The following is a 25,867-nucleotide window of genomic DNA, read 5'->3' as shown; positions in this document are numbered from 1 at the left end:
TTTATATTTAAGAATACCGCTCAGTTCTTCCGGACAAAGTTATGAAGAGCCACCGTAAAGGGCTTAGAGAGGTTGAGGAACCTCAGCTTGCTGACCCCTGGTTTAGGATATAAAATTCCAACACAACACATTGTACTTTGCGGTTATAAATGCAACATCACTGTGAATCATCATGTCTCTCTGAGATTAACTCACTTCCCATTTCGCGAGTTTTACTGCTGTGCAAACAAAAGGCTTCTCTGCTACGAATTAAGGTTCAAAGACTAAAGAAACGAAAGCCAAACTTTTCCCAGGTGCTTTGAAACCTTTGGGGTTTCCGTGACAATTACTCTGAAAACTTCAAGAGGATAAAATATCTTTATTTTCCAACTAAATGCGTGATATCATCCATTTCATATGCACAGACATCATTTGTGTTATGACACGTTCAACAACTTGATCACCAGTCATTCTCAGCTGCACTTCTGTACATGTTTCCAACGACTCTGAACGCCTCGACTTTCCACATCTAACTGTCGATCAGCAGCTGGTTACGTGCTCGTTCGTGTCAAACTTGAGGTATCCCATCTATGCCAATCGCGTACCGACAAATGAACAGCGCAGCTCGAGAGCATTTACAACCATCTAGGATAAGTTTCACTGCAGTTAGGTTAACACTATGTAGGGCAAGCAGATGGCTGATCCGCTCCCATGTTTAACAGCACAGTTTATAGTGGTTAGACAACATGGGAATAGTTCTGGTAATTCTTTTCACATTTTTCTTCAACGACCTCAACACAGAGGAACCTCCTCATACGAAACGACACTTTTATGAGCCATAAGTTAGCGCTACAGTGCGACAGTGGGCCCGGACGGCTCTGGGCCACAGCAAGTGGAGCGTTCTCAGGCGCCGCGCCCTCTCTGTCCGAGGATCACATCCACAGCGTGGGCCAGGTTGTCCACAGTTGCATCGGCGATCACAGTTGGGTGCCTCTCGTCACTTGGCCTGCAGGGTGACAAGTGAAACCGTAAGAAACAGGAAGGAGCAGCTGCTACATGAGAATCTGTAAACATGGAATCTAGCTCTCATGTGATAAAAAAAAAAAAAACGCAGAATGGCAGCTTATAAAGTGGACAAGATGGCTTAAAAATAACCCACACAAGCCAGAGTTAGAATACAGACCACCCTGATGAGCTTCTGTGGAAATATGTCCCAGTAGAAACAGGTTTATAGTCTCCAAGAAGGAATAGCAGAGCAATAAAAATAATGTTTGTTTGCAATAAATTTTGCGGAGTTATTAGTGCTGTTAAAAGAGGGTATCCGTGTAGCTGCTTGTGTTACAGAAATGCAGGGCAGTGCACGCTTCTGACCTTCATCACCAGCTGTATCGGTGCGTACTAAACCTTTACTATTTTGGCATCTAACTGAAACAGACAAACTGGAACACACATACCCAAAGGAAAACATTTCAAAACATACATACCAGATTCTACAACTGATTTAGGCTCCAACACCTGAAGTTGGCTACTTTCAGCACACACACACACAAAAAATGCAACCTTTCTGTTCAAATAATCTCCAACAGGTTTCTTGGACATGACAATGAGTTCAATGTACTCCAAAGGTTTCCACAATCACTAAATTGCAATCAGATAACAAGGCTAGTACCACTGTACCCAATAAACTATGCTATATAAATATCCCTGCCACTAAATGCTATGACAACCAGTGTTCACTTTACCTTTCCTGTGATTTAGACTTTTCATCATGTTGTACATTTATAGTTGGTCTTGTTTTTTTTTTGTTTACCAACTATGTCCTTATCCATACCTGCTTTGACAACTGACAGTCTACTCATGGTGTTGATGAATGATATCTACCAGCAGGAGGTTGCTTGGATGAGTCAACTGGTCTAAATTGCTATCAGAACCTAAATAAATGAGTAAATGGGGTGTGATGGAACGTTTTCAGAAAATATTACATGGTTGAAATAAGCTAAAGAAGATTTGACTTCTTTTATGACCAAAATTCATGACAATCCTGAATAACTGGAGGTAAGAATACTATCACATGAAAGAAGAACCACCCACTAGAGAAGAGTGGGTTGATACAACATGTTCCTTAAAGATTCACCTTTTCCCGGAGACCACATAAAGGCACACTTTACAGAACATGGTCTACCTGGAAAAATTGTGTAACATTAGTAAGAGTCAACTTTAAGTGATGGACTTGACACAAAAAGCATTTAATAATTCCCTTATCCAGTTATCAAACCGTGAAAGAAAAAATACCCTCCAATTGATCTTTAATGGAAATAGCCACACAAAGGCACTGACATTGTGTTGGATATAAAGAAATAAACACATTTGTAAAGATTATAAGTCGCTGTATTTGGTTGCTTTTCAGGTATCAAGGGTAATTGAAGAAAACGCTGAACTACAATGAAAAATAAACTGATTCAACAGGAAAATATTTGCTTACAGCGTTGACATGGAAGTAAAAAGTGATTAAATAGCAATGCGTAGGTGAAGGCCCATCTGTCAGTGGTCATAAAAGTTATGCCTGGTATCAAGTTTTCTTTAAGTGAAAACTGTTTGCTGTTGAAAACTCAACTAAAAAGGTCTCAGACTGGTTGAGGTTACAATCATAATCTTGGCTCTGCTTTGGCTCCTAAATTGTGGGAAAGCTTCACAAAGCGTTCCCCAACAGTTCATATCTCCCCCACTGACTAATGCCTTTCTTTGGATCAGGGTCCACTGATGGATGCAGATATGGCTGTTTAATCAGCTGGTGGAGGAAATGTAATCCATTTGGTGTGGCACCCGGCCCAGGGTCGGCATGCGAGACCTTTTTCCTCCCAATCACATCAAAAGACATGGACACCCTTTTCATTCAACTACAGGAGTCCTGTTCATTTATAAAGGGGAGCCTATAGATACACACCCCCCACACACACCCGCTTCTCAGACCAGCCTAGACCAGACTCTGTGTGCTGCCTCTGTTCTGTCCCTCAGTCACGGGTTGGAGCTCCAGATGGGGACTCTTTGTCTGGCTACGGGCGTGCGGCACACACCACCATTAATCCTCGCTTCTGAGAGCCTGCGGAGAACCATGGCAAATATTTGTGAGCTGCCCAAGTGTAGCGCTAGAAAGAAGAGGCCTGGAGGTGGTGGTGGTGGGGGCAGAGAGGTGTTGAATACTGAAGCCACGTTGAATACGGGGGAAGCGGTGCCATGTGTTTACGCATGTCTGTCAGCTGCCAGCGCTTGGGTTATGTGAGCTGCTGCACTAATGGTCGGGGTGTTATGTCTCCTGTGCTGAATTACTCCCGCACCCTTTTCTGCCCGAGGACTGATAGAGTTTACACACGCACACGGATGCATGAACTCACAAGCAAGTCGCTCACATGGCTCTTAGGTTTCAAGAAGTGAATTCAACCGCATTGTCTCTTTTACCTCTTGCGCTATTAAATCTTTCAAACGTCCCTTTGCTCCCGTCCTCCAGATATCCAAGCATGCATGCATGTCTGCATGTATTCATTTTGCTGCTTTCCAATCTCTGCCATGAATAATAGAGGAGCAACCAGGTCAATGTGACCATGCAAAATTCAGGACAACGCATCTAGTGTTACCGGTGAGGTAATCTGCGGCTTGCTCCGTGCCCTTCAGGTCAGCGCAATATCAATACGGCATAAGCAGATCCGTTCGGCCTCCGCGACTGACCGACACTGCGCAGCCTTTGTGCAGCGATGAGGTCAGCCATGAGGTAGGAGGTAGACAGCAGCAGCAGTCAGGGATTTTGGCCAGCACAGCTGCTAACATGTTGACAGGGCAAAGTGTTTCTCTGAATTAAAGTTACTAAGTCACCACAAGATTTAGTTTGCATGTGGAACCTGGAAAAGCAGTGTATAATTATAATGCACTGGGCAGAAATCTTGTTAAAAATAATAATTATTGTTTCTGTTGTACAATCGGGGAGGGTTTTTTTTTGTTTGTACTGTTACAAAAGTAACAGTACAAAAAGGTACACAAAATAGAAACAGAATTGCTTTGAGTATGATTCCAAATGTGTTACCTTCATGTTCTCTGTAAGATTAGATAAGATTACCCCATAAAGTTGAATTTGCTTCCTTAAATGACACATCATATCTTAGAGCCATAAGACAAATTCAATCATAATTGGCTATTTTATTGTTTATTAAAAACAAACAAAATCATTGAAAGCCTGAGGTAAGACAATACAACATACTTCCCCCATGACAAAGACAAAGCTTAAAGAGAAAGTTACCAGGCAGGCCACTAAATCAGCTGTTTGTGAGCATAAAGTTCATAAGATTAGAAAATTGTTTCAGTCTCTAAAATACGATGTTTAAAAATAACTACTTTCAGCTTTAGCTTCTCTTTTATCTACCGGATGTAGCATAGGGTGACATCATCTTATTTGATTACCGTATTTTCCGCACTATAAGGCGCACCGGATTATAAGGCGCACCTTCAATGAATGGCCTATTTTAGGACTTTTTTCATACATTAGGCGCACCGCATTATAAGGCGCATAGAATAGACGCTTCATACTCTATTATTACACATCCACATTAATAAAGAAATGGTCCCCGAGTACTTTATATAGTAGGCTGGCCCAGTCGTTGTTTCACTCACGGTGTTGGTGTTGCGATATTATGCCCAACTGCTTTCTGGGTAACACAGACCAACCGACAAGCTGCCGCTGCAGTCTCTGTCTCTCTTCCCCTGCCCCTCCCCCCCTTTAAATGTATTATCAAACTTTATTAACAAACCAGTGTTCTGACAACTATCCCAGCATGCACCGCGCACTACTTCTTCTACGGGGGAAAAAGAAGTTGGCGGCTGCTTACCGTAGTGGACCAACTACGTAAGCAGCCTACTGCATGTCTGTGTAAACATGACGTCTTTCATTTCGATCTGAGTTAATTAGCGTAGCATTTCTGCCGGATTTTCACAACATATCAGCCACGGCAATGGACAGGGGAACCAACAAGTTCATGTCATCTTTTTTGGACAACATCAAGGTGTTTGAGCCACTGGATGCCTCCGCGTCACAGCTAAAAGCTACCGATAGATGAGGAAAACAGCAGATCCTCACACCCTCAGCATAAATATAGCTGTGGACAAGATCACTGATGCCTATTGTTCTTGCAAGGCTGGGTAAGTCGGCATTCATGGTTTTGATGGTCCACAATGTACATTAGCATATGTTTACTACTGTAGCTTGTGTTTGTGAGACGGTCACGCACGTGGTAGCTGCACTGTGACCTAAAATGGGCATTAGCCAATGAAACGCGGCCCCTGTGGTAAGGTCCGTTGCTGGACCTGTTGTGGCTCAATATTGGTCCATATATAAGGCGCACCGGATTATAAGGCGCACTGTCGGCTTTTGAGGAAATTGAAGGTTTTTAGGTGCGCCTTATAGTGCGGAAAATACGGTAGTTGCAACTTGGAAGTTATACCGAGCAGCTGTAAAATAAATACATCCAAATAACTGGGTAAAATAATTAGATGAAAAAAAAAAAAACTCAGATGTTACGCAGAAGAAAAGTTAAACCACAGCAACCTGGAAGATAAAGCAATGTTGAAAAGTAACAGCACTAACAGTGCTATTGTTGGTTTGACCTGTCAGTGCTTAAGCATGGTGCATTTCCTGCTCAGGAAAAGACCAGAAATTTGACTTTATGACCCCCCCCAGTCACTGGCCTGGGCTTATTAAGCTTAATGCATATTTTGAATAGCTGAGTCTTGCACATTTGATAGGACATGAGTATCCTAATAGATGTGGCAAGTGAATGCTCTCTATGTATGATAAAGGCAAAGCTAACATACCATTAGTCCATGTAAACATAGTTTAGTGTAAACTTGTTGCCTATAACAAAACGGAACTGCTATGTGCTGAAAGTCTTGCTCTCTCTTACTTTCTTGCAGCTTTCCAAATGCTTCTTATACCTCTGTGTTGCAAAAATCTTTACCTACCCATACTGAAAAGGTTTTTATCTCCACCAATAGGACACATATGGCATATTTATTCATTAGAAAAATTAAGCCTTTCTGTTATCTGCTGAAAGTCTTGCCCTTTCTCATTCATGTAGCCTGAAATAACTATCCACATGTCATAGAGCATACTTAAAGTTTTCCAACATGTATGTTTGAAAAAATTAAACAACTTTTGGAAGGAATTAACATTCAAAAATAAAAAAAAAACCTAAATATTTTTCACTAATTAACACCAGTTACGCTTCAAAAAAGTGTTGCCAGTACAATATGGTAGCAATTTCCAACCTCCCGGCCACCTGTAGGGGCTGACCAAAGTGAATTCCAGCATAATTTCTTTTGAGGTAAATGCCACACCTTACTAGTGTTCAAAATATTTACAACCCCAGTCAGAAACATGGTGAACGAGATGTTCGGGAAAGAATGCAAATTGTCAAATTAGGAACAAAACTCTAAGTCCATTTAATGGACAACCTACAGAAATGCATTGATAAAGGCAGATTATTCGGTATGCCTAATACATGTCTTTGGAAAATCCCTTTGAGTAAGCAGATTAAAATGGGAACCCCTGTTCTAGCTTGAACCAGTAAGCAGACTCTGATATGCAAACCATAAAATTCTGCATAGAAGGAAATACAAGAGGTTCATCTTTGTGGTTGATCTTTAACCAAAGGTTCAAACAAACTTTTTTTTAGCTCTCTGTACAAGCAACATTTAAGTCTGACTGATTTCACTTTTATCACACCATTTGAAATCCATTTTGATTTACTCAACTGAAAGTTGGGCCTTCATAGCTGTGTATTTGGAATGACTCAAGAACTTAAACTATATAATAAATGTTTTAGAAATTAATCTCTTCTCTGCTCTGTATGTGCTTTAAAGATGAATTTGTAAACCTCTAATCCTACCCATGTTAGACATTATAAAAGCTGAACCCGTGTTGCAAGCGAACGCTCTTCATGCATTACTGAGACGATGGTGGTTTAGAGAACTTACAGGTGGTTAATATACCACTAGTCTCTATAAACAGTTTGTGAGTACAGACTGTGCCATGATGAAATGAAAGTGGACTCAAATGAGTCATAAAAAGTGCAAACTTGTTTGTGAAAGTCAGCTGTGCATGGGAGATAAACACAGATAAGACACCGCACAGAAAAACAAAAAAGGGAAACGGGATCATTAAACCTCTCGTTAGGAGAACCACTCCATTGTTGTTTTGATTGCATACATTGTCAAGGCAACCGCCCGCAAGGTACAGAAGACATGACAACTCTCCCAAACGCTACTGCCCACCACACAGGAAACATGAATGAGAAACACGCGCACAAGACCGAGGGAAGCAAATCTGTCACATAATGTGAACTTGGTTTCGATTTATACTTCTCTCTTAACCTCTCCACCTTTTTTGCTGAGTAGGTGTTTCAGCTGAGTGAGTGCAGATGGCGCAGATATGAAGCAGGCATAGGGGGTTGAGATAAAAAGTTCAACCAGAGCCAGCAGTGAATTACTTAGTAGGCTGTTATGGTGGGAAGATGGTGACAAGAAAACAAACCAGGATAAAAAAAAAATTGTTTTGTTTTTCTGGCAACGTAAACGGAAAGAATCTTGGTTCGTGACACCCACGGTTATTATTGTTTTGACCTTGATTATCTATATGGGGACTTGGTCTCAAATGACCAAAGTGCCTACCCGAATGTGTTTCGGTCCCAAATAAAATATGATGTTAAAGCTGGTTTCAAGACGCAATATGTCCAAAAAATGATAGCCCTTTCCCTTTGCTAGTTGTAGCATCTTAACCTTTACTGCTACGAGACCTTTGTATTGGTAAATAAGAGCAACAGCTAGACGAGCCTGTAGGACGGATAGCAAATGTGCCTGCACTTTTAAAGATTTTAAAAGTTGTGTATGCATCGACGGTAATTGGAGCTCAGGATTATTATACAGGGTCTTGCAAAAGTACTCATGTGCCTTGAGCTGTTACAGATGTCAAAATACAAAACTTTTTTATTGGGGTTTATGCAAAAAAAAAAAAGCTTCATAAAATGGTTCATAACTGACCTGGAACGACAATGCGGGACTTCATGCAATTGTATTTAGCTCATTTCACTCTGCTGGGCGCCTGTTTGGTAAAAAAAAAATGCTGACATATTAGCAAAACCTCAAGCCTAACCTAATCCTCAAACGCATCATAAATAACAACGGCAAAATCTTTTCAGATTTTTGCTTGTAAAATAATACTTATATAAACCATATCTCGTTTTCCTTCTACATCACCACTGTGCCGTATCATGTGTTCTTCTATCACATAAAATCCCAACAAATGACACGGTAGTTAGTAGTTTTAATCTCCCAAATTGTGGAAAAGTTAAACTTGGCAAGGGTCTCTAACTGGCCAAGACTGTGTCGCATGGTAATTTGATGCTGGACTGATATACTTTCCCACTGCACTAAAAACAGATGTTGGCAGAATTTTGGAACTCTTGATGAGGGTAAAAATGACTCAAGATTGCTGTGGATAGGTGGGATTTACCACAACAAACACCCATTAAAGTCTAGAAACTGTACTGAAAATCCCATTTAAGCTGACATAAACTAAATAAGTTAAAAATGTCAGATTAGGCAAAAAAAAAAAAAAGAAAAAAAGAAAAAGATTGCTCCCATCACACTGAAATGACCATTTAGTTTGTAATGAAGGAGGCCAGGCAATCAGAGCTAACTTTAAAGTGGTAATGTGCAAAGAATTACGTCTCTTGTTTCTGAATTACATGTCCTCTGGTTAAAGAACATTGCATGAAGAACATTTTGATTCATATCGGCAAAGTATTCAAAAGCACATTCAAACAAAACAAAAAACAGACGTTTATCAACATGTTCATTACACCTGCGTAATAGAAATAAGCGTGCAATTATTGTTACTTTAGTTCTGCTTCCCCTGTCCCAAATGGAGAAAAACTACAGTGACAAAAACAGAAATATGGAAGTGTTTTGTGGCTTCCATATTTCTAAAACTTTCTACAGAAGCAAAACATAAGTTAGAAAAAGATTTTATGTGAAACTGATTGTGGTGCTGTAATTTACTATGACAAATTCTGACTGGTATCAATTTCTCTTATTTGGTCCCGTTTGTTGGACGCTGGTATGATTAAAATGCAATGGAAAATAAACCATGTTTGAGGTACAGTTGAATGTAGGTCACTACTTTGTTTATCTACTGGAAGCACACATCTCCTTTTTCTATTCCATAATTAAACAAGACAACAAGATAGTAGTGCAGAAAAAAGGATTTGAAAAATAACACACAAATAATGTGTTGGCAAAAGTAAACCCTTTTTTCTCCTAGCAGGGCCAGTTCTATGTTAACTAAAATCATCCTGAATTTTGAGGTTGATTCCTGAGCTCAACTTTTATTACTGACTCTAGGGTATTTTTTATACTGATTTTTAACAGCTAGATATGAAGACATGCACTTACTACATTAAGCAAGTTAATACAGCAATTAGTGTAAAGTAGACCCTTTGTACTACTTTAATGAAAAGGGTCTAGATTTCAATTTTTTTTTAATGAAAGACAAAATAATTACAGTTGAACATGCTTACCATCTTATATTAGTAATTAACATTTCTAAATCCGATACCACTGAAAAAACAACACATCAGTCTCCTTTGATGTTCACTAATTTGCAGATCATGATCTTAACACTTAGATTTCAAAAAAAAAAAGCTGCCAACATTTTAAATCCAATATGTTCATTAGTAGACAGAGGAAATCACAAAAAAAAACAAAACAGACACCATACCTTCCTGTTATCTTTCTCAACTTAAATAAAGCACAGATGCGTCTTCACATGTTGCAGAAAAGACTTTAAAATAGCTAATCGAATCTTGTTCTTCCTCTGACCTCATTTTTAAACGCCTCACTGATAATGTTGATGCTATGGATTGATAACTTTGGGTTCAATTTTCTCGGTAACAGCTTCCACGCTGAAAAAGAGATTTTGATAGCATGAGCATTCTGTATAACCAAACAGGGAATTTTTTTTTTCTTTTTTTTTTTTTTTCAAGTTTCCCTCTTGGTCTGTCAAGCAAGCAAGAAAATCAGCCGATTTCGGTCAACAACCGAGTTCTTGGTTAATCTCCAAAATAAAGTAACCGAACATGTCTTGATTGGGTGGTTTTGCACGTCACGCTCCCAAATGACTGCTGCAGTGAGGATATTGAAATGTTTCCAACTATGTGGTTTTCATGACAAAACACAAAAGCTTTAAAGTTCACAAAAAAAAAGAAGAAAAAAACACCTATGTGTAACTGCTGCAAATCACCAAAAAATAACAACGTGGGCGGATTAGTTATGACAGCAAACCGTCGGAGATGATGTGGAAATTTTCATACCAAACTGTTGAATCAGGAAAAGAGTAATGGGAAGGATTGTATTTTCATAATAAAGTTACCTACACAGACACACAACCTGAACGCAAACATGACTGCATGATAACTATAGCCGTTATGCTCAGCCAAGCCTTGTGGGTGGATATTAGATGCCAACACAAGACAAAGCTCCCTGCTCCAACCCCGGGGCAGTCGGAACGAAGGTGAGCAGCTGCTCCTTTTTTCCCTAAACCCAGTAACGCTACGGGAGACTCAGTGGCCTTGACGGTGAGAATGTGATCACAGTTTAAATGCTCAAAAATGTGAAGAGCTCCAGGCCAACCCAGATGCAGCGTGGTTTCATCCCAATCAACTCAAGGCTTTTCATATATCTCCCTCCTTTATCTGATATTGCAAGGCCTTACTAAAATAAACAGCCCAACGGAACAATGACGAACCACCATCTTTTCGCATGTTGTGGCAACAGACGTGTCCCTTTTCTCTGCAGAGAAGATGTGCAATGTTGACTCACAAGCAGCAAACAGCTGCAAGACGGTGTTCACACTTTACTCAGATTAACCGCTGTTTTCAGGCGAGCTGGACTCAAAGGGAGTTCCCTACGTGCAGCGTGATGAGCAACTAGATTTGCTTTCCGTTTTCCACTCATCCTGCTGCTGTACAAAAAAAAAAAAAAAAGAAAAAAGAAAAAAAAAAAAGCCTCCTGAGAGAGCCAGGCAGAGTTTTTTTTGCAAGAGAGAAAGTCAGAAGCGTCAACTCCCTCCCACTGGAAACTTTCAGCTTTTCCAAACATTAAAGACCAGAGGACACAAACCGTTACCGAACGTCTTCGTCTTCTTAACTGCATTTTAAGAAGTTCATTATTTCACAGCTGTTAGTATTTGCTCAGTATGCGGAGCTTCATGTGACCCAGATCTTACCACAGGCTTTTAACCAGCGTGTTATTATTTGCAGTGTTGCTGACGAGTTGCACAGCTTTTATTTGCGTATCTCTCTGTATGAGCGTTTTAAGATAGCGACGCGGTTCTGCCGAGTCACTTGCTTCAGACACGCATAATGCGTTTGTGTGCACACCCAAACAAACATGCAGAGACAAGGCATGTGGATAAATGGTGGCAAACAACATTAACTAGGCATATCCCCAAATTCACACCATGCTTGGCTGATTAGGGTGGCAATTAGGAATTGTTTAGCAGGACTGATTATCCATTCAAACGGCAAAGAATTTTCCTTTGTATGTTAAAAAGCTGCTCAATGCTTTTGCTTGTGGGCTTTAGCACTCAGATTCTTCAACACTTTTTGTTTTCTCTGTCAAAGGGTGGAAAAGTACAGTTGTGGAGGTCAGAGGCTAAGGCCCAGTCAGCTCTTTTGTCTTGTTGTGGCAGTCTGGTCTTACCATAAAAGAAAAAAAGAAAGAACCTAGGTTAATAATTGATATCTTATTGAGTTCCAACACCAAACAAGCTTCGAAGGAGGCCGGCGGAAACAGTCACCACATGGTGCTGAGGACAACAGGCTTTCTGAAAGAGTGTGTCGTCCACTGACGGTTGAGATTTCATAGTTCAGTGTGTTGATTTCCTACATTTCTCCAGACAAATTCCTTCATTTACCACAACTGTTGTATTTCAATATCTAATGAGACTTTTTATATTATTATAAAGATCCAAAGCTTTAAACATAGCCCTCAACATTTTATTAGACTAACAGTTGTTTTTTGTGTTTTTTTGTCTGGGACAGCAGCAACTGGAGTTGGTTTGGCAATTAGAAATTCTTCCAAAAACCAAGACTGCCTTTGTTGTAAAAGAAAAAAAAAAAAAAGGAAGCTGGCTAGCATTGTGCAGCAACAAGTGGAGGAGGGGCAATACTGCATTACTCTATACAGGAACAATTTACTTTCACTCTCTTTCCTGGATTTGAACTTTAAATAATACGCCAGAAATTATTAAGGGTTCTAAAAGGTAGGACCATGTCAAAACTCAATGAAGGTATAGCAATGAAATGGCAGCACAAAATCATGAAATGGGTGTACAAAGAAGCTGATCCAGGTATAAATGAACCAAAATTTCAATTGAAAGAAAAATAAAAATCCTATGAACTTTACCCATTTGTAAATGTTGTAACCTGTGTAATTGTATGAAAATGAAAAGTGTGGCATCCTAATGCACTTTAATTCTTTGGAAGCAAAAAAAAAAAAAAAGATCAGTGTGGAGCAAAGATGGAAGGAGGGGTGGGGACCAACAAAACAAAAACAAGCTTTCATGTGCCATCTATTAAAAATAAAGGAGATACAGCAAAGGAAATACTAACCTTTTGTAACATGCATGTTCCCATTTACCATGCAAGTGTTTCACCAGCTGCTCACAAAGGAGGTGCATAGAAATGTGCAGCTGGCAGACAAGAATGTGCACGCATGCATATTCAATATGCATTTTTATTTTTTTATGTTGTTTTGGCACAACTCAATATCAAAATTTGAATAAACATGCACAGATAAAACGCATTATGTATAAATTGGGTGGGATAAATCATTGAAAAATAAACAGCTTCGCTCAAAACGCGCTGGCTCGATAACAAAAATCCCTAAATGAGTCAGAATGCTTTTCATTTTCTCTTCGAATGAGGTTGTGAACATAAAATGGTGTCTTTGTGGATTGTGCTGTGGAAGCAAACCGACTGAAATGACACATTTAGAAACACGAACTGGTGAGCTGACGATCCTTTGACAAGTTTACAACCTCAATGGAGACGAGTTGCACTGAGATAACTCCATTTCCTTCCCACACAGACAAAACTCATCTGCAAACGGTGGTTAAAAAAAAAGGACTGGGTGTGTGGGACTGCGCTGTTCTGCTCGACCATACTCTTGCCTACGGAGGAAAAGGCTTCGCAAAGCTGAGCAATTGTGTGGTCAAAGTGTGACTCAGACTGAACCTGCAAAGGCACGACTGCAAGAAGAATAATCTGGTTCTACAAAAAAAAAACTACCCTGAGAAATAAAGGCACAATAAGTGGGTGAAAGATTATAGAGTTGCATAGGTGAAACCTACAGAGAAGGGTATTAAATATAGAAGGTGACATAAATTATGTTACAGACGTCATCGGACACCGATGGAGGAATGAAAGATAAGCCAGGCTGAAATACAGTATGTACCTGAGAGCTAAGCTAGGGGCACTACTCGGTTTGTAAAGAAGATTAAGCTGCTGCTACAGAAGACATAGCCACCCTGTCGAGGTTCAGTGACACAGGTCTGCACAGAACAAAGGCCAGCCATAATCACTACGGTCTTATGTTCAGTCCGATGCCTAGTCGAGTCAGTGAGGAGGAGATCGGATGGGAAGGAGCATGTGCTTTCTGCAGATCCTACAGTAACACATTTACGGTGTTTTATAGCTGCTTTAACAAAATCCCTAACCTGACTGATCAGGCTGCTCTCTTTAGGTCCTCTGAAAATGTGTCCTGTCCTTTACCAGAGAATGCAATGTCTGTTACACTCAAATGTTAAATTCACCAGGCAATAGTGCTACCATTCAAAATGGTGGCACCAAAAACAGTAAATGAAGCAAAACAGTTTATTGTCAAATGCAGCGGTGGGCACAGTTCCACTGATAGCAGAGCTAATTTTTCATGTAGCTCTTTTGCTATATTCGAAAAATGTTTATCGCACTTAGCTTCCCTTAAATGTATTTCTCCGGATAAATTCTAAGGCGCTAATTTACTTGGCTGTTCCGAGGACGTTCCACGAAATAAAGTTTGACAAAATAAACCAGTTCAATTCACCAAATAGATTCCACCATGAGGAAAAACATAAAGAAATATTGAAAAAAAAATCTCAGGACATTAGCCAAGAAGTTAAACTTTATGTACAAATGAGGCATAGGATCAAATTATTTACAAAGTGGCATAAGGACAACAAAGTCAATGTTTTGGAGTTGCCATCACAAAGTCATAATCTCAGAGCTGAAAATGTCTTTGATACCAGAGGCCTAAAAATTAGACCAGTTCTGTCCAGAGGAGTGAGCCAAAATTACAGCTAACTCAACTAAATAGGAAAGGTTTAGTCTTTCTGTACAGTTTGTGTAAATATCTGGTTTCAACTTTTTATCATTTTATTATTATTGAAAAAATACAAGTCAACAAAATATTGCATCCAAGATGCTGTAAATGTGACGGTGAACACATCGATTTAGCAATTTCAATATATATAGAGAGAAGCTCTAATGATCCAATGATCCAACTCTAGTATAAACTTTGATCAGTTGCTAAAAGGTTGTTGCTCCTGGAGACTTTCCTTTCATCTCCACAAACTCTTTGATGTAGAGGCTGGACGACGATTATCTCCACTGTAGCATTAGGACCACAAACAACTACTCCTAGATTTCCCCACTGTTTCAAAGTTACAGGATCCTCACATTCCTCATGCGGTAATGCATAACAGGCGTTTTAGTAGTTCAATGTGTGACAAATGTGTGTTAAGCCTTCTTGTTTACCTTTCCATCAAAATATACTGTACCACCTCTACGGGTAGCAGTGCCTCACTGTGACGCTGACCCACATTCTTTCTACGCTCATTCCCTATTCGGTCTCAGGCCATCGTGGTTCTGACGACTGACTGCAGGAAAATGGAGCAGTTACAGCGATGTCTGGATATTTGCATAGCGACCATCTGGGGGTAACTGTGCTCCAACTGATGTTATTCATTTACAAGCTTGCATTTGTGTGTATATGTGTGATTTTTTTTTTTTGCACAAACACAACAGCTTCACTGATAAGACGCGCTAACCTCTGTACTTTATAACCCTGGTTACACAATTCCCACCATTCATTCTAAACTAAATAAGGAAGTGCATTATAAGTTTACTGTAATGCAAGCCACTGCCTAACATATTAAAAACAAATTTTGAGATGGGATTTTTTTTTTTTTTAGATACGTTTGTGTAGATCCATTTTCTGAGCTTACACAAAATGTAGGCCCATTCAAAAGGAAAACGATCTTTTACTTTCAGAGATATCTACAATTTCGAATCATTTAAAAAAAATTTTATTCAAGACAACCATTTCTCCTGGTTGTCTTGAATAAGACTCAGATTACAGTTCCCAAAACATCCACAGACAAGTAAAGTTCGTAGTGGGTTTATTTTGGATGGATAATGCTTTTTTTTCCCCCCAATCTCTCATCGTCCAATTTTGGTGACCCTGTGAAATAAATAGCCTCAGTTTTATTTTTTGCTGCCTGGTGTACATTTCACTTTTCTTACCCTTCATGATGCTTTTTTCCAAACTTCAGTAAATTTTCCTTACTACAACTATTTGCCCAGATGAAAACAGTTCCTGCCATGTGATTGGCCAATTATCCATTTGTTTTTGCAAGCAATTGAACAGGTGCACCAAATAACACGGCCAATGACGGTATGTTTCAGATATGGGGGAATTCCTTTGTGAAACTTAGATGGCAATTCTTTATATTCCAATTTAATGAAACAGATGTAACTCAAGCAATTTTTTATTACTATTTTAGGTTTTAGTTCTTGTTTGCCTTGGATAAAGTATGAGGTGAACAAAGTTAAATTATCTCAGTCCTAGACAAGAGGTGTGTCTTGATCTACAAACATCAAGTCTCCTAGACATGTACAAAGTCGAAAGGAATAAATGAAAAGATTAAAATGACTGGGACAATGACAAACCAGACTGGATGGGGACCAAAGATAATTTAACTACCATGAATGGAGAGAAGGATTGTTAGAGAGAGAGCAAACGTCTTTGAATCAAGACTCTAAAACAGCAGTTAAAAGGCAAGACTAAAAAAGACTGTAAGCACTTTTATACTGAACCTAAACAGGTGGAGGGTCCTAAATGCTACGAGGTCTAAGATAAGACAAGATTGAGCTATTTGGTAATAAACACTCCTAGCATATTTGATGTGAAACAAAGGTGAGCAACGGAAAATCCATCTCATGGATACCGGTAAGTAGAGAGGCGAAGGTGTGATCCTGTGGGTGTGTTTATCTTCTAAAGAACGTGAAAAGCTTGTTGGAGAGCATCATACACTGTATAAAATACCAGAGTATTTAGAATGACAATTTGGCGGAAGAGAAAACCGAAAATTTATCACTTGAGCATTTCTGCAAAAGAAAAAAAGAAAAAAGTGCAGAGAAGAGTTAAACGCCCCCCTCCTTGTAAGTATAGACACTGTGAAATTTTATAGATGACAAAGTCCTACGGCATTAACAAAATACAGCTGCATGCAATCTCGACAGCAGAAATACTGCACTACTGTTAATGTTGCATAATAAAATCTCTGTCTCACAGCATGATTTTTACATCTTCCTTCTGGGGGTGTCAAAAATCATGGAGGGCACTGTTTACATAAAACTGCCATAAATACTATTTTTATTTAACTTCAAATGAATAAAAATTGTTCCCGTAGGTAAAATAAAAATCTTTAAGTTGGCCTCTGGAAATGAGTCATGTTGGACTAATAATACTGATTAACAGGAACAGAGAGCTGTGGTTACAATAAGGGGACGTTTCAGGGAAGTTACATATTTGCTGTAGTGTCAACAACTGCAAAAGCATTTCTCAAGCTCTTTTGCCAAGTGCTTGCTCAAAGGGAGTTGTTTATTAAAAGCGCAAATCCTTTCCTTTCCTATTTATGACCCTAAAGTAGCACACACTTCAGGGTGTTCCGACACCCTGAAATACTTCTAACCCTTTGTTTTATATGATAATTTTATGCCAATTGCCAAAAAATGTGGTTTGTTGTCATGCGCATTTTTTGTTTCTTGAGAAAAGTGCAGCTAAGCTGCAGGAGAAACACTTATCTAGATTATAATCACATGACCACTGACCCCCCAGTGCAGAGCTTGCTTCCTGTTGCGTCCCTCTGTGACGACCGCCGACTGAGAGGGCACAAACCTGGGTGCGGTTTCAGTGAACTTGCACTGTGATTTCGCATCATCGGGGGACTCACACTCTCTCCCTCCTGAGAGTCTGAATCTGGCTCGGTCTGCTTGTTTCCCAACGTTCCCATTAGCAGTGACGTGCTGGCCAGAGTGGGAGGTTTACAGTGTAAACCTTTGAAAGACGCTTACTGCTGTGTGTCTGAACTCTCTGCCAGATTTCATCAGAAATGCAACAAGTACTCATCAATGGCTGGTTAAGATCCGACACACTGCTACAGAGACAAAAGGATGTCGACGTGCACAGAGAGTTTTTGCAAATCTGTGTTTCATCTGAAAGAAAGAAGAAAACACAAACAAACCAGCAGCAGCAGCAATGAAATCATGTTGCAAAATGGGATGTAAGGAGGCAGTGTGACGTGAAGCCGCTTTTAAATTGCTTCAAAGCGCCCCGGTTCCGTGCTGATGCAGCTCCCTGAAGATAAGAGAACAAGAAACAAAGAGCACAGGACCAGCTAAGGTCAGAGACTGTGGGAGATCCCTGTCCAAAACCGAGAAAACAACGAGAAGCCACAGGACAGAAAAAACAAGAACAAAAACACAGAATTCAAGTGGCTGCGTCATACTCTGGTAACACACGGTACGAAAATCTAGAACACGGCTTTCATTAATACAGAAAATGTGTGGTGACAACAACAGTCCCTTGAAGAGACCACAAACATCCAAATGTTTAGTTCCTCTTTTCAATTCTTGATTGGCATTTTGAGATCTTCCGATTAAGATTCTTTCTTTTTATGGCTTGCAACTTAGCTGTTTTGTTTCAGCACCTTCCTTGGTTTGTTGCAAAAGGTTTCACACCCCTCGATCTATTTTCACAATGTGTTACATTTCAACCAAAACCTTCAGTGTTGCCTCAGTCGATTTGACGTGAAAGACGAACACAGTGTGTTGCACAACACAAAGTGGAAAGACAATAACATTATCTTTTCAACATTTCATAGAAACAAAGTGTGGCATGCATTTGTTTTGATCTGAAAATGGAAAGTGATACATAGTGTGTCACTTTCCATTTTTAATGCTGACAGGCTAGGTCAGCATTAATCAGAGAAGCAGCCAAGAGGCCTTGTACTTTAATTTTTATTTTACTCTGGAGGAGCAGCAGAGATCTACAGCTCAGGTGGGAAAATCTGAAGAAAGGGCTCGCGCTCTCCCCAAATTGGACCTTTATGGAAGAGAGGAAGAAAGCCAATAAACATACCTATGATCAAACGCAGTGGTTGCAGCATCATGCAACACTGTAGAGACGCTGTTTTCAGCTGGGACAGGAAAGCTGCTCAGTTTAATGGAATATTGATAGAGCCAAATAAAAGAGAGTCCTGTCAGAAACACCGCAAAGAAGCTATGAAATAGTTCATACTGGAAGTGAGGTTAAATTGTTAGCAGAACAATAAACCTTAACATATAGTCGGAGCTGTACTGAAATTGTTTCAATCAAAGCTTATTGTAAAGTCATATTCATTAAGTTAGCATAAAGGTTATGATGACATTTGTTATTCAGATTAACATCATATTTTAGAAATGACCTTTAAGCAGCTGTTATACATACTTTCCCATTAAGTCCACATGCCTGTGCTAATCTTTTTATTGGTCTGATCTAACATTCTAATCCTAAACGTCTTTATCTTTATTATTGATAACAGTTGGCAGAAACCAAGGCTTTAAAACATCAGTCTTTGTGTAATTAAGCTGAATGGTGTTTTACTAAGTAAGTCCAGCTACTAAAATAAATGAACTATTCAATAGTATCCTACATGACTATATTCATGCATTAGAATGGCCCAGTCAAAGAATATCTGGGAAAAGAAACTCGGAAATTCATGTTTACAGACCCCACCCGTCCAATCTGACTGAGCTTGAGTTATTGAGAGTCTGCATGTACAAAACCGGCAAAAATATATCCCCAAACGGTTGCAGCTGTAATCCGAGCCAAAAGGAGGTCGTTGTTCAGGGAGACTGAATAAAAATCCATACTACACTTTTATTTATTTTTTTTTTTAAATCTGAACGATGACTCTACCTGCCATAATCTTGCAGCTTTTACAGCATCTCTAAAACAGCATTGGGATAAAGTTGGAGTTAGCGTAAAGGAGCCGCTTGCAAGTTTTTTTTTTTTTATGTTTTTGCCCAAGTGTTTACACAGGGAAAATAATGTTTAACATTTTCTACACCTCTAACTCCCTGGCTGCAACTCAACGGCAAAATCTAAAAGGTTGAACAAAGGTTGGAGCAGAGCACGCTGTTGGCACATTTGTCTCCATGCAGCTGATTAACATCAGGACTCAGGTTTCCCACACACCTCATGTAAAATCCAGCCACATTTCACTCAAAGGCCCCACTCTGAAAACCTGTTCTATATTAAAGAGCAAAGGGCTCCTTTGGATTGCACTAACTGTAGCTCATTATTTCAGAACCAGGAAAAGCTGAGCACTAGCAGAACGGCTTTGTTGCAATTATCCCTATGATCTGCCTACACATCGGCATTCGTTTCTGCCAAGGCCTTAGCCTCGTTATTTCTAGAAAGCATGCAAACACGCTGTATGGAAACTTAAAGATTGAGGAAAAGACTTCGGCCTTTTCCAAGCCTTTTAGACGACATTATTACATTTTCCTCAGCAGCAGCAACAACAAAAATTCAACAGTAGGTATCTGCCAAAGGTTTGCCACATGTGAAAAATGAAATCCTTGCTATATTTTTGAAGCAATGAATATAAAAGCAATGTACACTTTTCAGGTTTTTATTTGAAAAGACAAAAAACAAAAAAAACAAAAACAAGATGAGACAAAACGTTTAAAAATGGTACTATGTATTCATTCTAGCTGTAAATCTTAAGAGAAACCAACCGGGGAACGTTTCTCAGCCACAGTTTTTCCAATAGCCCCTTCTGCCTGATTTGTCTAATATTTGTATCCTTTTCACCTTCCTGCCCCGTCACTGGGTCTGGGGTATTTTGAGGCTGCCTTCATTCAAACCTGATGGGAATTGGAGGTCTGTGCAGCATCTGGTTGACTTGGAAACAGCTGTGTTTTCACAGATCTGACTGAGGGTTTATAGCTCCTCTGAGCAGGCCAGGGTTCACCCGGGCTGTTTGCCTAAACAATGTTAAATCTCACGTCTCCCATGGCTCTCTGAAACACCATTACTGTCACAGTTACTCTTATTTCTTTCAGACACTCTGTATGTGAAATTGGCCATTTGAGAGACTTTAAATATTATGAGCTGGTTCTGTTTAAGACATAAATGACTGTTTTGATGTCCTAAAGTTGTTGTAATTGCTGTATGCAGTGTAAAAGTAAAAAAAAAGAAAAGGAAAGTAGATAAGTTAATAGTGCTTGGCACTTGGTGCATAGCAAAACGAGTATTTTTTTTTTCTTGCTTGGGCTTGTTTAGCCCAAACAAGCAATGAAAACATGATGTTTGAGTTTTAATTTGAAATGCCATCAGGGTGATTTTTCTCAGTCCTACTAGAAATGTGGAACTTAGATTTGCAATAATGGATTCTGAGAACAACCTGAACTTTTATTTTGAAGATGATGTGCAGTATGTGTTTTTTTTTGGAAAGACTTGACAATGCATTTTTAATCTTTAGTGAATCTACTAGTAGTGATCCAAACTATAAAATACAACTATTTAAAGTAGAACTTTTTTTAATGTTATCTGTGAGTTTTATGTTGAAATTTCAACACAATCTGTTCCTTTTTAATTACTGGTTTGGTAAAATTACTAACAGAAAAAACTGCAATCGTGGGTTTTATTTCTTCTTTTATTTTGAAAGACCAACATAATCCCTTTTTTCATTTCTAGTTTACGTCCATTAGCAAAGAGGTCCCTAAAAGAAAAGTCAATTAAATTAAACTTTGAGACTTGAGACTTATTTTTTTACAAAATAACTATTTGTGACCATAATATGTGACAAAAGCAGAAACGCAGTTAAATTTTAGAAAACCTTTAACTGCAAACAAAGGAAATCTACATTGTAAAAAGGGATCATTTTCTCAAAACCTTGTCTGACTTGTAAGATAATCTTGGGATAACTGTAGGGGTAGTGGGAACTGAAAAGGAAACGTTTTGGTCAACAACCAGAACATTGAGCTGAATCCGCAGGTGAAGGCTTTCAAAGTTGGGCAAAATATTCATTCTCCTTGCTGAGGGGCCGCCAGCTTCAGTCCTCAAGAGCTACTATCCAGCAACATTTGGATGATTCGTTGCACCGACACACCTGATATCAGAAGCACCAAGACAGATCCACTAAATAACCGCCGCTTCTTTTTACCAAACATGTGACAAACTAGCTACACCAGCGATTATAGAAATATCCAACAGCAGCTGCGATAAAGCCAAAAAACTGATAGCACGTACGTTCCTTTGCTCCATTCATCTTGCTTACATCCACATAATGAGATGAGTCAAGTGGTGATATAATATAATCGGCCTTATCCTGTGTTTAGCTTATATGTGACAGACATTCTTCAGAGTACCTGCGTTCTGGAGCCCAACTGACTGAAACTGTTAGAGCAACATTGTGGAGGAACATAAACCACATGAACTGAGCCTGTTCCACTGAGAGCTTCACCCAGAATAGCCTCGTCTCCTAAGCTTGTGCTGAATCACCCTACAAAGTTGGCTTTCCAGCTCATATGCTGGTACAAACACAAAGCAGGGTTAACTATACATGCATGTGCATGCTAGGCCAAAAAGCACAGCAAAGCGTACACAGACAAATCCCAATATCCCATAAATGCACAAGAATAACTGCACAAAGGTGAGGTATAGTTTTTGAGTTGTGAGAAACTGTTGTCTGACTGCAGGATTAAAATGACTGATGCTCTTGCAGATTACTCAGTGTTGTCTCGGTATCATGATCAAAAAAAAAAAAAAATCCTGCTGTGACAGTCTGCAGCAGGCCCTGCCGTGCCACGGCAAAACCCAGCTGGTTTACAGCTGCACTGAACAATCGCTGCTTTTCGATTCTGGCCAATTGAGGCTAGGTGTTGATTCATGATTAGACGCATTATAGTAGTGACCCCATTTCGGTGAGGTGGCTTTAAACCACCAATGATTGATAGATTTAATTTGGTCTTAGTTCACTTTAGACAGAGCACGGACACATTCACAGTGCACAATGTGTGATATTTATTTTGCTGTACCTGGGACAAAGTCTCTAGTTGTTTTCTATTGCAGCTGCAAACTTTAATGTCTTTCATTCAGATTTTATGCGATGGACCAACATAAAGTGGAGCACAGCTATGAATTTAAAGACTCTTCACTGATAAAATAAAAACTAAAATCTGAAAAGATAGTGTGTGGAATGCAGTACCCTTGATTCTGATACTCCTATAAAATCCAGTGCACAAAAGTGTCTTCAGAGGTCACTCAATTAATACGAGTGTGAGAAATTTATTCCCAGCATAAATCCAAAGAACGCTCTGAAGGCCTCAGAGTTTTCTACAAAGTATTGACTATCATCTAAGACATAATTAAAGCCATGTATAATCTCCTTTCACTTAACATGAGCAACTACGAGAGGATCCATCACATAAAATCCTGTGGTAATGTGTCAAAATTATCTTCAATGTAAATTCCAGTGGCGTTCTGAGCTAAAATACACATTAAAATCTGGTTTAGATGCAAAATTAAAACAGATCTGGATTTATGATTTGGAACACATAACAGATATGCCATAATGTGCAGTTCCACACAAGCATCAGCATATTCCCATAGTAATGTTTCCATTTCCTTCAAACCATAAGCACAGCATTTACCATTAAAAATAATCTGCCATGACCTCCGTGTGATGACATCCTAAGAGCTGCCTTACAGTAATCCCCAGGTTGGGACCAATAAATCGCTCAGTGACTCAAAAGTTGCGGTCAACGTTGGGGAGAGAATGAACTCTATTTTTGGCAGAGTCTTAAAACAAACAAATCTGGAAGATTTAAGAACGGGGTCGTCTGGGCCACAGGAGGGTCTGTGGAGGAAAACGTGTTCAAAGTGCGCCATCGTGTGGTGGAAAACAAACATTTGTCTTCTCAAAGCGCTTTGCTCCAAAAATGGTCATGCATTTCCTTTAAAAGGGCACAAGTTTCTAAAAATAGACTGTTGCGTGTTTTTTTTGCAACATGTCTGAGAGATTTGTAATACTTTTTCAACTTTTAAGGAAGCTTCAAAAAAACAAACCCAGTTACAAAGGAGATGGAAATATTGGATATTGCACCATTTGTGGCTGAAATGAAATGATTTATCAGGCTTGAGGATATCACTGACCTGTATTTGCCTGTCCTGACTTGCACACCTTTCATGCCACAGTACTGGGCCCCTCCTACATCGTTCACAAGGTCATCTCCAATCATAAGAGCCTGAAATTGTGGCGAAGAAGAGAAGAATATTGGTACATAAACTGCGAGTGCTTAATGGTTGCAAAATGTTGTGTACCAATCTTGTGAGTAAATATTTTAAGATTCCTGAAGAATGGATTTTTTTTAAATAGCAACAGAACAAATGGATGGACAGATAGAAAAATAGGTAGATTGATGGATGGATAAGAAAAATACAGATGGATAGATGACATATCTATGATTCGTTAAATGCAGAAGTGGGTGGGTGGACGGACGGACGGATGGATAAATGTGAAATTGGATGGACAGAAAGATGGATGATCGGACTGAATAACGGATGAGCAAATTTGCGGATTGAAAATTTTACAATTGGATGGACAAATGGATGAACTGAAGAACGTACGACCATAATTATCCAGATCAGGAAATGACTAATTAAATGTATCACTTTGTGCAGGAACCACATGATTATAAGTCGGTCAAATCAAATTCCTCTTAAATTTGAAGTCATATTTGACCCAACGAATTAGTGTAATTTTAAGGACAAATCTTCATCGGTGTGCTCTGACAACATGCAGGACCATTTCTTGTTACTTACCTCTTGTGGTTTCAGTCCCATGTCAGTGAGAACACTCTGGAAGAACGTTGGTGATGGCTTCCCAATTACTTCTGCTTTTAAATCACAAGCATACTGGAAAGGAAAAGAAACTTCAGGTTATAAGCAGGATGACATTGTGACAGAATTATGTCTTACTGCCAAACTGAACAAGTAATACAAAAAAAAACATACCTCAAGGGCCTTCATGTAAACACCAACATCTAGTTTTAACCCATCTGTCTCCTTGTAGTATCTCCTAAGAAAGCGGTGAAAAAAAGAATCATAAGCATTTAGCTAAATCTGTGAAATACAGTCAGTCTCTTGTCTTGCGTTTGAATAATTTATTACCCCTGGCCAAGGGAGAATAACACTGGCTTTTCCAGTCCTATCAAAACCCTAAATGCCTCATTTAAGTTCTGGTACGAGAAGTTTTCTGCTGCGTCTCCAATGATCACACAGTTTGGGTTGGTCTTATCTACGGCATCAAACTCAGGGAGAAGTCCTGCAAAAAACAAACAAACAAAAAAAAAAAGAACAAGTCATATTTGAATGAGCAAGTGAGGATTTGTTTTTAAAGATTAATAGAACTATTCTCTTTATTGCTTTATTAATGTTTAGATCGATTAATAACTCCACATTAGGAAGCTGATCAGAGTTGAAGGGTAGATGTATGGATCAACTCAGACCATGCAGAAGAATAGCTTCATGCTGCTACCACCACTGGCCACCATGAATACAGGGTTATGGGATGTTCAGAGGGATATGCAATCTCCAGCTTCTTAAGATTTTCTCAGAACGGCTTTATTTATTTAGCTTTTTTTTTTTTTTTTTTTTTTTAATTTTAGGATATTTACGCGCATTACCGTCATGCACCAGTAGGTGGGGCCTCAAACCCCGCTCCTTGAGAACAGCAATGGCTGCAGGGGCAGGAGGGAAGACCTCAGATACAGAAATGTCAAAGCCCAGTCTTTGGAGTTTGGCTACGAACTTCTCTCTGGTTGCCTGGGTCTCATTGGTGCAGAAACGCAGCTCCAGGTCTGATTCTTTGAGTCTGTAAAAAAAAAAGCAAGAGTGATATGAAGGTTACTGGGAACACAAGAACAGGCAACATAAAGTTTGCCTGTTCTTGTGTTGTTGGCATAAATGGCTAAATCAATGCAGAATGCACACATTGCATACACAACTTTTGACTTTCTACCCCATAAGAAAATGCGCACTACCGTCGTAAGTAAGACACGATTTCTTCGCTCCGTGGTATATGAACTTTTGCAAAAATAAACTTTAAAATCTCAAACAACGCCACAAGCAAACAGTCATACACTCACCTTTTCACAGCCTCTATGGAGCCAGGGATAGCAACTCCGTCTCCCTCCCCGCTGTCATACAAAACTCCACACAAGTCCAAAATAACACCTTTCAAACTCTTCGCACAGACTGGCCAGCCTGTGTCAGCCATGACGTTCTGTGTACTGCGCCTGCGTGACCCGTAACGTGGCGAAGATAACCTGTATGGAATTACAACAGTGCCATGAAAACTAAAAAAAAGGAAAAGAAAAGTCTATAAATGCAAAAGAGAATATGTATGTAAATATGTTGG

At 39.4% G+C, this 25,867-nt stretch overlaps 1 protein-coding gene across 1 annotated transcript; it reads right to left on the bottom strand.

The window, feature by feature from the left end:
* Positions 1 to 338: 338 nt before the first annotated feature.
* Positions 339 to 25,764, bottom strand: lhpp (phospholysine phosphohistidine inorganic pyrophosphate phosphatase). Its single transcript, XM_014993569.2, has 7 exons — positions 25,596 to 25,764; positions 25,134 to 25,321; positions 24,619 to 24,772; positions 24,463 to 24,526; positions 24,271 to 24,363; positions 23,602 to 23,693; positions 339 to 985 (listed from the first exon to the last, which is right to left on the bottom strand). The coding sequence occupies exons 1-7, from the start codon at positions 25,724 to 25,726 to the stop codon at positions 883 to 885; spliced, it is 825 nt and encodes a 274-aa protein (XP_014849055.2). The 5' UTR covers positions 25,727 to 25,764; the 3' UTR covers positions 339 to 882.
* Between the last annotated feature and the right edge of the window lie 103 nt (positions 25,765 to 25,867).

Source organism: Poecilia mexicana, unplaced genomic scaffold (genome assembly GCF_051168715.1).
Source record: "Poecilia mexicana isolate PSO_F unplaced genomic scaffold, ASM5116871v1 scaffold_19, whole genome shotgun sequence".
NCBI lineage: Eukaryota > Metazoa > Chordata > Actinopteri > Cyprinodontiformes > Poeciliidae > Poecilia > Poecilia mexicana.
The sequence above is the reverse complement of the archived record's forward strand: the minus strand, read 5'-3'. Positions and strand labels throughout refer to the sequence as shown.